A 12188-nucleotide genomic window follows, 5' to 3' on the forward strand; every position below is an offset into this window, starting at 1 on the left:
TAGGACAGAAAGAAAACTGCAGAAAAGGACACACCAGGACACTTCTGTCCAGCAACATGTGGCACATTGAGAATGCTTCTAGCACAAGCTCCAGTGTGCTCTCACACTGGAACTCTGTTTTGGTGGTACTGGGGTTTGAACTCAGGGTCTGGTGCTTGCTAAGCAGGCACTCTGCCACTTGAGCCATGCTCCCAACCATGTTATACCTTATTGTTCAGATAGGGTCAGGCCAGCGTGGACTGTGTCACCATCCTTCTACCCAGGCCTCCTGAATAGCTGGGATTACAGTTCTGAGCTACTGTGGCCAGCCCTACACTGGGATTGTTAAAGACGGCCCAGCCCTCTGATCATTCTTGGCCCCACAAAGCCTCTACAGTTGACATGAAGGAGTCCCTGTCTATCTGTGGCTATTTCAGATAAACATCCTTGCACAGCAAACTGCAGGTTGGCCATTCTGTATGACCAGTTCACCCTAGAGGTCCAGGCTTCCTGAAGTTTCTTACACACAGATACACACACTATTACATGACATCTCAGATGTCTGTGACGCCCTGTTGGTTCAGAACACACCCCTAGGGGCTGCCTTGAGGGGCCAGCCCTGACAGTGCAGCCAAGGAGTCACACAGGATCCTCCTGCTTAGCTGAGTGGACACCAAGTCCACCACTTCATCCCACTCTGTGTCCTGGAGCTCAGCACAGAGGCCCGAGACAGGACCAAGGGCCGAGTCTGTTCCTAGTAGCTGCTCTGTGCCCAGGGAGTCCTGGGGCCTTGGCTGGTCCCCTGCCCAGCAGCTCAGTCCTCCCTCACCCTCCTCACCAGCATACCCAGGGGACCCAGCCTGGCCATGGGCTACCAAGGGCACTGGGCCCGGGGGAGGGGCTGTGGGGGCTATAGGCCAGGGGGGTGAGGGAGCAGCTGCCCTTCTGTCTAAGAGGTACCCCAACCCTTGCCAGCACTCTGAACCCTGAAAACACTGCAACCCTTCCCAGGGCCTGCCTAGACTGCCTGAGGCCCCCTCAAGGACCATACCAGCCCAGGACCCCAAGTGCAGATCAGGAGCCTGGGGCACCTCTGTGTTGCCAGCCACGAATGACCTTGACAAATTCTCCTGGGTCACACAAGCCTCTTGGGAAGGAGTTGGGGGTTGTGCTGACAGCCTTGGGAGCTTCCCAGAGGCACTGCCTGCCCTTTCACCGAAGGTAGATGCTGGGCAGTCAGTGGGTTCAGACCCCTGGCTGCCCACAGCCTGGCACCCCACTTCAGAATTTGATTTGCCCAATTCACCCACAAGGCTTCCTCTCTGCCCAGATGCCACCAGGCAGCGCCCCAATTCCTGGGGCCCCAGGAACTGGGCCTCTGCCAGAGCCTCCTCAGATAAGGAGGACAAGTTCCCAGTGGCAATGGAAGTGGCCCCCCCCAGGGGGCCCAGTGAGCCAGGAAGCACCTCGGGTGGGGAGGGGAAATCATCTGAGCTTTGTTTGGTCTCCTCTGTCTCATCCTTTGCCCGGGGGATGAGAAGAGGTGGAGGGAGATGGGTGTCCCTGTGGGTGGATGGCAGGAGGTCCCCACTGCCATAGGACAGCTCCTCATCCACAGGAGAGAGGAATTCAGTCAGGAAACTGACCGCAAGGGGGGAGACAGCTTCTTCCAGGACAAGGGGAGCTCTGTTGCCCCCACACCTAGGCATTTGGCTCTCAGCTACTGGGGGTGCTTCTGGAGGAGCCTGTAGGGACATGGGGACCTCAGGCTCAGGTGAGGCCTGCAGGGCTTTCCTCTGGGTGGACAGGCTCAGGTCAGCATTCCCAGGCCCCTCCCAGAAGTCAACCGAGGCCTGTGGAGGCATTGTCTCTGCTTCCCAGACACCTGACCCTGCAGAGGTGGAGGTCTCTGAGGGAAAGGTCAACGACGGATCTAAATCACTGGTAGAATGGGTTTGGGACAGCAGGACTGTGCAGGCTACCTCAGGGGATGCCTGTTGGGTTTTCCCTGCATTTGGTCCACCAGTCAGGCTCTTGCCACTTCCAGAAGCATCTTGTTCTCCCCCGGGGCTCGGGGAGGGACAAGCCGTAAGGGGCTCTCCGCTGCTTTTGTGATCAGATGAGCCATCTGCAGGCCAGGAGCACCCTGAGGCTGAGCCAGCATCAGGACAAAGTTCTGGTAGGTCCTCATCGATGTCCTCATCCCAGATTTGGGTGGAGGCCTCTGAAAGCTCTGACCCCAACCTTGGAGAGGGGACCTCTGCGAGAAGCAATGGGCAGCCTGCCTGAAGGAAGTCATGCTCTGGCCCTGGGCCTTCTACCACAGATGCCTCAACAGAGGAGCCACACGCAGGCTGGGCCCCCCTGCCCTCCGATCTCTGCCAGGTCACCTGTCCCATGTCCCCAGGAATACTACCCAGCTGAGGATGACCCTGGTGGTGCCCCCAAGACAAAGGTAGGCCAAGATCCTCCCAGGGATCCTGAGGAGAGGACTCCCTGGACCAGTTGGAGTCTGCATCTGGGGTGATCTTGGCTTCCAAGCTGGACAGGGACTGGGAGCTGTCAGAAAGCTGGACCAGGGTGGCTGTGGCTTTCTGAAAGTCATGAAGAGAAGAACAGGACAGGCCACTTGCAGAGCCCACTGAAGAGGTGGGGGATGACGCCAGGGCTTCTGAAGATCCTGAGCAGATCGCAGAAGCAGACTTGGAGCCCAGGTCCAAGGGGACAGCAATCTGGGGCAGGGGGCTGCCTGGGTACAAGGCAGGCAGTGCCTTCTCCTCAGGGGTTGCAGGAGCTGCTGAGACAGGGTGAGTTTGGGGACAATCCTTAGTTGTCACATCCTGCATTGTAGACCCCATCCCTGAAGCAGCACTGCCCTTCGGCAGCAAGGGCCAACCCCCACCATGGCCCCCACAGCCGGTAACTCAAAACCAGAAAGACCCCAACAGAGGCAGGAAAAATGGGTGTCTGGCTTTTGACTCCAACCAGACATTAACTCCCCGCATCCCCCTCCCCTTGCAGTGAGTCATGTTATGTGGTTGTTCCCAAGTCTTTGATCCAGCCTCCCAGAACCACAACTGTTGTTAGGTCAAGTGCTTGGCTCTGTCTGCCTTGTTTTCCATTTGCATATGGACAGGTCTAGACAGGGAAGCAGGCTGCAGCATTCACCTCCCACGTGGCAACCTGAGGTGAAGAGCATGGCCAAGGTCCCCCTCCAGCTGGGTAGTGGGGAGGGCAGGGGTGTGGGAAGAAGCCTGGCTCTGATTTGGGAACTGGTCTGGGATGGCCCTTAAGCAGGGAGTTGATGGTCCTTGAGTTGGTTCTAGGGGCCTGAGTGATGGGGGCATCACCTGGGGAGGCAGCCGGCTGGGCAGCTTCCAGCCGAGTGAAGGGGATGCCAGGGTCCTCCTGGTGACAGGCCTCTATCCTGCAAGCACAGTGGTGGAGAAGTCCTGGATGCCCTGCAGGGAGCCCTGTCCTCCCACCACACACACCAGGGCTCACAGGACCTGCAGGGGTGTCATTTAGGCCATACCCTGGAAACAGCCCTCCCAGTCTTCTACCACCATCTGAACTGACCATCAGCACACAGGTATCTCAGTGGCCTGCCTTTGGGGAGTGTCTGGCTTCAATCCTCCTAGGTCAGAGTGGGGGGTCACCACACCCAGAGGGCTGAGAGACACATGTTCCATGCCAGTCCCCTATGCTGCCCCCACAGCTGGACCTTGGGTAGTATCTTTGCTTCCAAAAGGGGGTCAGACTCAGAAAGTAGGTACACAGCTGGGCCGAGGCCAGCAGGGATGGATATCTCAGTAACTAGATCAAGGGGTCTCCATGTCTCATGACCCCACTCCTGCCCAAGCCCCCACCTCTGCTCCTCTGACTGCCAGCTCTCCACTTTCTGGGGCTTCCCCTCGGGGCTCCTGGCAACATGCAGCCCTGACTCTGCCACCTCTTGTCTTGTGCCACCTTCAGCTACCTGATGGAGAAAGGACAGGACGACAGGTCAGGGTGTAGTCTCTGCTCAGGCGTTGCCCATATCCCCTAGCTGGGGATCAAGCTCCTAAGCATCCAAGGACCACCACTAAGGAACAAAGACCATCCCCTAAAGACGGCCATTGAGACCCCACTTCCCAGACCCTCCTCCCGCCATGGAAGAGACTGTGTTTCTGCCCAGGTGAGTCTGGGGTGAGACCTAGAGAATTTGTACGCCTTAGAACCGTGTGAACCCCCTGGAATGTCCTCAGAGCCCCCCATCCCATAACAACCTCATGGGATGGATAAGGTGACCCCAACAAGGCACACAGCAGGCTACTTCTCCCCTCAGTCATGCCCTGGCTCACTCTGGCTTCCTGGGGATCAGAAGGACTCTGTCCACTCAGGGACTGCAGGCTCCATCCGTGGATGCTCCCAGCATGGTTGTCTACTACGGAGGCACTGGGCTCAATCTGAAGGTCTTCTGCAGGGCAAAGGGACTGTCAGCACTGGGGGCACAGACAGAAGAAGGGGGCAGGGGAGTGGCCCCAGGAATTCCAAAGCCACATGAAAAAAAAATCCAAAAATTTGAAACGATGCAAGACTTCTTTGTAGTATTTGGTCAGTATGAAGACATAAAACCAAATAGTAATCTCCTAAAACTACCCTGTTGGATACATAGTAATAGGAAGTCACCAGGAACAAATCTTACAGAGAAATAATTTTAAATGTGCAGACTTTTTCCCCTGCAGGTGGTTGGAATGCTTGCCAGAGCCTGTCCCTTCCCCTGTCCCCTCCCTACTCCTCTACTGAGAAGGGCCTGTTTGTCCAGCTCTGCTGGGAACACAGGAGACCAATTAGGGGCAGGTCACCCATGGCACAGCTTGAAGACTAGCAAAGTAAGGTAAAGGGAAGAACAGCAGAGCCTGCCCATTTTATGCCATCATCTTCCTACACCAGGGTTCTGACTGGGCCCTGGACCCAAGGCCCAAGGCTACCAGCCATGTGAATAAAGTTCTCATCCGCAGTCCCTCATGAAGGTGGAGGCGATGGGGGCTGTGTAGAAAGGATCCTGGGCTTCCTGGTGATCATGATGGGATGTTGCCTAGGGAGACCCTGCGAGCACAATCTTCTGACCAGAGAGTGGCTGGTGTTGGTCAGACTCAGGGTGGGTCCTGGACCATTCACACTAACAAGCTCCGTGATCTTGGTCTATTGCTTAGTCTCCTCATCTGCAGAGTGGTATAATGAGCATATTCACCTCAAGAGACCACAGGTCTCTAAGTGGAGATAGGCACCCGATGGTGCAGCATGACATAGCCATAGGGTGGTAGACAGCTATGCTGACAGCAAGGGCGCTTCAGGCTGAACAAGAGCCCATAGAGGCCATAGAAGCCTGAACAGCAGCTGGCCAAGGGGGTCGGTTATGGAAATCAATACCGCCACCCCTGGGAGTCCCACCTGGTCCAGCTCTCCCAGGCAAACAGAATATATGCTGAGCGAGTCTGAGGGTTCTGATCTGATTTCCTGGTTCCCAACTCCAGGAAGCATCTCAATCCAAAAGACTCACTGGTGAGAATGGCACCCTTCCCACTCCCAAGGGTGGACATGAGGGACTTCTGAACGCAGGGCCGGGAATTAGGGATGGGGAGCTCTGAGGTGACATCTTGTCACTCAGACCAGTCTAAGCAACCCCTCACTACCAGCCAGCTGCCACCAGACATCTCCCCAGGGAATCCCCTAGAGCTGTGAGCCAGATTTCTCAACCCCACTGTAGAACAAGATCCAGCGGTCAGCAAGGGAAGAATTTGATACAGGAAAAACCCTCATGTTTTTCATGATAATGCTGATTTCCAAGCATGTAGAAATGAGTTCCAAATAAAGGGTCACCTGTAACCACAGCTACTCAGGAGGCATAAGTAGGAAGATAGCAGTCCAAGGCAATCCTGGGCAAAAATGTGAGAGCCTATCCAAAAAATAACTCAAGTAAAAAGGAGATGGGCACCAGTGGTTCATGCCTGTTATCCTAGCCACTTAGGAGGCAGAGATAAGGAGAATTGTGGTTCAAAGCCAGCCTAGGGCAAACAGTTCTCAAGAGCCTATCTCAAAAAGATCAAACACACACACACAAAATAGCTCAAATGGTAGAGTGCCTGCCTAGCAAATGTGAGGCCCTGAGTTCAAACCCCAGTACTGCCAAAAAAAAATGTGTTCCAGATAAACCAAGTTGCAACTAAAACAATCAGAGCAAGTAGTGATTTTTAATTTCCCCAGAGAGCAGCCATGTCAACTTCCACAGGAGGTAGAGCCGGCCATTCTTCTAGCTGTGAAGGGGTCTGTGGTCAGGGCAGAGACCCCATCCTCTTTGGCTGTTCTCAGGGCCCTTCCTGTCCTTGTCTGGCCACTGGGCTCCAGCCCTGGACAGGATCCTCTGGATGGGGGAGGAGCTCCTGGCAAGATCCACACTAGGGAGGCCCGTGGGCTTTTACCAGAGGGCTTACCTGGGGGCGGCTCCTTGGCCTCCTGTGGCCTGAGCTCAGCTGGGGGGCTCCTCTCTGCCTCAGTGGCCTGTATCAAGACAGGAGGAGAGATGCCACCAGGTGCAGGGGCCACTTGGGGAGAGGGCACCCAGGACCTGAATGACCAGGAGCACCACCAGCACCATGGGAGCAAGGACACATGAGCACCTGGGGGTCCCCACCAAGATCAAGCCACAGACTTGTGGGGGGAGTCCAAACAGTCAGGGCTGGGGCAAAGTGCTTCCTAGGGGCTTACATACAAGAAAGGCCAGGCCCAGCGGCGGTCCAATGTCCAGAGTACTCGAGTGCAGGGGAACACAAAGCTGCTTCCTAGGCTCTGAAAGACACAGTCTTGAGTCACTGGCACTGGCTCATCGGTGGGGAATCCTAGTACCCGGAGACCCTGCTGAGCTGCTTGCTGGGTGCAGCTATCTACCTGCCTTTTCCTCCATGGACCCCAGAGCTCCATGAACCCCAGGCCCCAACTGCTGCTCCTAACACCCTCCCCTCCTTCACACCTGCCTCTCCTTCCATCCTAAGGTTGACCTGTCCCCTGAACCTCTTCTCCCCTGACCATAGATGCCAGCATCCTAGTGGTGCTGGCTTGATCCTGTGTTCCCAGACTGTGTTTCAGGGTACCCTGGGATTCCAAGATGTTGTCTAGTGGCCACACCATAGGCCAGAGGGATCCAGTGAGCCAGTCCCTGGAGCCCATCTTTGCAATGCACCATCTACACATCCACATTTATCTGCTTACGGCGGGGGCGGGGGGGTTCTCTAGATCAAGGACACTGAATTGAGACAAGCATCCTAGCTGGAGGAATGGGGAGAAACTGAACAGCAAGGTCAGCCAGGAGGGTGGCAGTGAGCAACTGCCTGCACAGGACTGGCTGAGGATGGCATCTTAGGCCGCAGGGGCAGGGCAGAGGGAGTCCCTTTCACAGGCCTTGCCTAGGACAGGAGCATCCTTAGAGGTGGCCTGCATCATTCCCCAAAGATGTGTCCAAGTTCTACCCTGCGGAACCTGGACCTGGGACCTTATTGGAAATAGGATCCCTGCAGATGTGATTAAGTCAAGGATCTCTAGATGAGCTCATTGTGGAGCTGGGGTGGCCCTAAATCTACTGACTAGTGTCCTTAAGAGACAGAGGAGTCAAGAGGTGGACACAAGAGAAACAGACATGGGGAGACAGCCATGTGAAGACAGAGGCAGAGTTTGGAGGGATGCAGTCTCAGGCCTAAGGGTCACCAGGACCCCCTTAGGGTCTCCAGGACCAGTCAGGAGACAGCAGAGGCCGGAAGGACCTGGAGCCTCAGAGGGAGCACCAATATCAGACCTCTGCTGTCCCAATGTGTGATTGTGTGCATCTGTTTATGGACCTCTGTCTCAGCAGCCTCAGGAAATGCAAACCTATCCTCATTCTATCCCATCATTCTCTAGAGGGGGAGACTGAGGCCGGGGGGAAAGGGACATGGTGAGAGTAGAATGGGACAGGCTGAGTGGCCACACTAGTGACCCTCAAGCTGACAGTGGGGCAGCTTCCATACCTCCTGGTTTTTCCTAGCAGGAGAGGTAGCAAACCAGCTATCCTCATGGGCGATGAGGTAGTCTGGGGCCATGACAGTTCTCTGGCACCACCCCCTACCACTCATGTTCCTTCCTGCAGGCTCAGCTCTGAGCCGGGGAGAGATGGCTCCTATCCAAGGGCAGGGTGGGCCCAGGCCTAATCCTCCTTCCACCTTGGCAGAGGTTGGACGCAGCCAGGTGGTGCTGCTCTGGCAGGTCTTCTGGATCTGCCTGGCAACAGTTTCAGCCTGCATTGGCAGAAGGTCAGAGTAGCTGGGAGCAACTGCACCTGCTAGGAGCCCTCCCAGAGCAAAAGGGCCTGTCTGGGTGGCTCTCTGCTGGCACCCCATACTCAAAGTGCTGCATGGGGTGACCCTCCTGTGGGCAAGCCCACCCTGCTGCATTTGGACAAAAACGGAGTCCTTGGAGGACTGGGTCACACACCCAGCAATGGTGACCAGAAAGAAGGTTGTTCCCACTCAATGCTGGGGACCACTGAATGAGCGACCATCTGTCCTGGGCTAGTCACTGCTGCTGCCCTGTTCAGCTACCTTGGTTGATATTCTCCACCAGATGGCTTCTGGCCTTAGGTGTGTCCTCTCCCATTGGCCTCAAAGGCTTCAGGTGATTGGCTGTATCCTTGGTTGTCTGGGGAGGTGTCACCTGTGGCTGCTCAGAGGGAAGGCTGCAAGGCAGTGCAGAGGGGATTAGATGTGACTGCCCACCCAGCTGCTGCCACCCAGGGTGCCCAGCTCTGACAAGCCCCTGTCCCCAGGAGTAGCCTTATGCCACATCCAGGGGCAGCTGTGGCAGTGGCCAAGAAGGTTCTGGTCCTTCCCTGCCTGGCAGCTTCCTAAGCAGAGCCTGGGCCCCCAGACTGCTGTCTGTCTGTCTCCCCAGAAGGGGCGCCTTTAGGTTTCTGCATGGAGATTCACTGCCTATTTTGTGGGGCAGCACCCATGTATATATGGAGCTTGGGCCTGAGGCCCGGGGCACACCACACCTACTGTCAGCCCAGTTCTACCTGCCTGGGACCACAATGCCAGGGTAGCAAGAAACCGCCCTGTTGAATCCTCCAGATGCTGACTAGGAAGGAAAGCCTGCCAGGTCTCCAGAGTCCTTCTAGGTCAAGTTCAAGGCCTGAGAACAGGCCTGCTCTAGAACATCTGTCACGCTCTCGGGTGCCCCAGGCGATATACCTGCTTGCCCCCACCCCAAGAACCTACACACTCCCTATCCCAGAGCAACCCTGAGTATTTTCCTCCCCATTTACACTTGGGCAGGACACGTGGCAGGAGTTGGGCTCCCAGGAGGGTGGTCCTCAACCTGGAGACTGTCTCCAGGCCCTTGAAGGACTGAGGGCTGAGGGCTGGAGCTAGTCTTCTGGATGAAGCAGTACCCATTTGCACCAGTGTCTGCCCAGAACTGGAGTGGGAGTACATCCCTCCAGCTGCCCACTTGACCCTCAATGCTGAGCGGAATAGGAACAGAAGCCCTTCAGGCTTCATCAACCTTTACCGGGACCTTCCCAGAACCCAGGATCTGTCTGAGACCTTGGCACTTCATCTCCTTGTCCTCACCTCTAACATGCTGACCTGGGAGCCACAGATACATGTTCACCAATCCGCCCGAATATCCGACACACTCCAAACTCAGAACAAATGAACCTAGTATGCCTGTTTCTCCATCTACCTTGATCCCCAGCAAAATATCAGAAGCCACTTGTTCAGGGATGGAGTTACAAGAGCTCTTAAGTCCCTCCTTATCTGCCCTGTCTTTCTCTATTTTCTAACTTTTGACAGCAACTATTTTGCTAGTGTGATAAGCCTCTTTATCTTGGGGTCCAGGCCCACCAATCACATGAGTACCAGCTGGCCATCCTTAGCCTGCTGGACAAACTCTTGGAAGCCAAGAGGAAGTCAGCCTGGAAGGTTTCTTGAGCCTCAGGACTTTTGCTTAACAGCAACGAGCTTATAAACCAGGCGATGCTAAAAACTGCCCTGGAGAAACCCTGGTGGCTGATGACTCAATGGTGAGTGGACAATGACTTCTTGAACTGAGAGAGGTATCACTGGCTGGAAAAGAGCTGCTGGGCAGTGATGACCTCCCCAGGACAGACAGGGGGTCCCTAAGAAAGCTGAAGGAAGACACCTCCCAGGATGGGGGCCATCTCCAGTGTCCGCCCTATCCCAAGGTTGCTGCTTGGCGGAGGAGAGACAAAAGAGCATTCCCAGCATGGGGACAGGAAGCTCCTGATGGGACAAGCCTCCCTTCTTGGAAGGCCAGCCCAAAGCAAAGAAGAACTACTCATTGGTCCCTGCCTCCCCTGTGACTCAGACTAGGCAGGAGTCCTAGGCCCCTTCTGCTGTAAACCAAGGCCAGTAGTCCCTGGACAGCTGCCCAGAGACTGAGGCAATCACGCACATACCATCTGCTACCCTGAGCCAGGCTGTCCACCTGCCCTGTCCCTCCACACCCCATAAAATAGCCCTGTGAGATCTCTCGTGACCACACCCCAGCCAGCCACAGAGCCAGTAAAGTGTGGCTGATGTTTGCATAAACCTTGGTGTAATGGCATCTCTGGACTCACAGAAGAAGCAGGCTCCTCCACATCCTTCCATTCTCCTGGGTGGGGCTGGGAGAGGCACAGCCATACAGCAGTAAGCAAACGTGTGGAAGACTTGTTAACAACAAGCACCAGGACCAGGGCTGCCTGGGACCAACTCACTGTGTGACTTTCAGATTCTCAGGGCTTCTTCTGGGCTGGTGGCCGGGGGTGCTGTGAGGACTGCCGGGCCTGCATGGTGTCTGGGGGCACAGAGCTCCCTTCTCCTGCTGGCTTGTCTCAGAGTTCCCCTTCCAGGCAGCTTTGACTTTGGGGCTGGGACTCTAGGAAAGAGTACAGACAGAGCTTGATATGGCCACATTCAGCCCATCCCCTCTTCAGGAAAGCAGGAGGCAGGTGCATGGGGCATCAGCCACCATAGGGCAGCCCTTGGCATGGTGGACTGCATGCTTTCTGCAGCAGACACCAGCTGGATTAGGTCATCATGTCCTGGCAAGGTCTGCACCCCCACTGATGGGTGCAGGGGGAAGTTCAGAGTGGGTGTCCTTGCCCAAGGCTGACCAGAGCACCTGGAGAGCTCTAGAATACGGCAGCCAGTGTCCCCTCTCCTACAGGCTGTCCTCCGGTGGGTACTTCAGAGTCTAGTTCTTTCAATCCTCATCCCTACCCTCAAAGTGACACCACCATCCCCCCAATTTATAACATGTATGTTCAGATGAAGGGGACACAACTTGCCCGGGATGGCTCGCTGTTCCTTGTCCACATAGCTCTTTCATGCTGTCAGCTGTGGGGAGGGGAGCAGGCCAGCTCCAAGAACACAGTGGCTACTCTGCCTCATTCTAAGGCTTGGCCTCCCCAAGGAGGCCACAGAGGTCTCCACTGGGCCTGTTCTGCCCCTCCTCCAACACTGCCCCTGCTGAGTGAAGCCTGTCCTTCTTTTCCTCCTTCCTGATCCGGAGCACCTTTCACAAAGGCAAAAGCAAGGATCCAGCCTCTCCTCCAGGGCACTTGGGCTGGAAACCTCCTGGAGGGACCCCGAGGGTAGTCTCCTGCCCTCCATCTGTTCCACCTACCCCACCCTCCGCAGCCACAAGTTCCTTTCTACTCGGGGTCATAGGTGTTACAAGAGACACAAAGCGGCCAGGTGAGAACCCTCAAGAGCACACACCCGCGGCAGCTGGATCTGAGCTTGCAGCTCCTGCCGAAGGTCGGCTGCAGACTTCTGAGCTTCGAGGATGGCCTTCTGATACTGCAGGAGTTGCTTCCTGCCTCGGTGCAGGAACAGATGACAGTTCCTCAGGTACTGGATTTCCCTCTGAGCCAGTCAGAGTACAAACGTTCAGTTAGCATAACCCTCAACCCCAAGGAGCTCACATTGGGAAGGGAGGAGGGCCAAGGGCAGTGAAGAGTGTTCTTGGAGAAACCCTGGCTCTCATGTTGCCCGGCTCTTCTTTCCCCCCTCCACATGCTCTTTGCTCGGACCTCTCTGCCTATCCCCTTGGGCACTGGCTCCCTCCAGGTTTGGCCAAGGGGGCAGCAGCAGGAGATGGGAGGGAAGCTGGATGCTCATTCTCCAAGTGGG

General features: G+C 55.9%; 1 protein-coding gene across 1 annotated transcript in view; it reads right to left on the reverse strand.

The window, feature by feature from the left end:
* Positions 1-347: 347 nt before the first annotated feature.
* Positions 348-12188, reverse strand: part of Ccdc187 (coiled-coil domain containing 187) — a 42285-nt gene continuing 30444 nt past the window's right edge. The window contains 8 exon segments of the mRNA XM_074052660.1: positions 348-2773; positions 3330-3406; positions 3849-3958; positions 4323-4438; positions 6456-6566; positions 8592-8725; positions 10769-10929; positions 11775-11921. Of these exon segments, the coding sequence (XP_073908761.1) occupies positions 573-2773; positions 3330-3406; positions 3849-3958; positions 4323-4438; positions 6456-6566; positions 8592-8725; positions 10769-10929; positions 11775-11921 (3057 nt within the window). The 3' untranslated portion in view covers positions 348-572.

The sequence above is a fragment of the Castor canadensis genome, chromosome 13 (genome assembly GCF_047511655.1).
Source record: "Castor canadensis chromosome 13, mCasCan1.hap1v2, whole genome shotgun sequence".
Classification (NCBI taxonomy): Eukaryota; Metazoa; Chordata; class Mammalia; order Rodentia; family Castoridae; genus Castor; species Castor canadensis.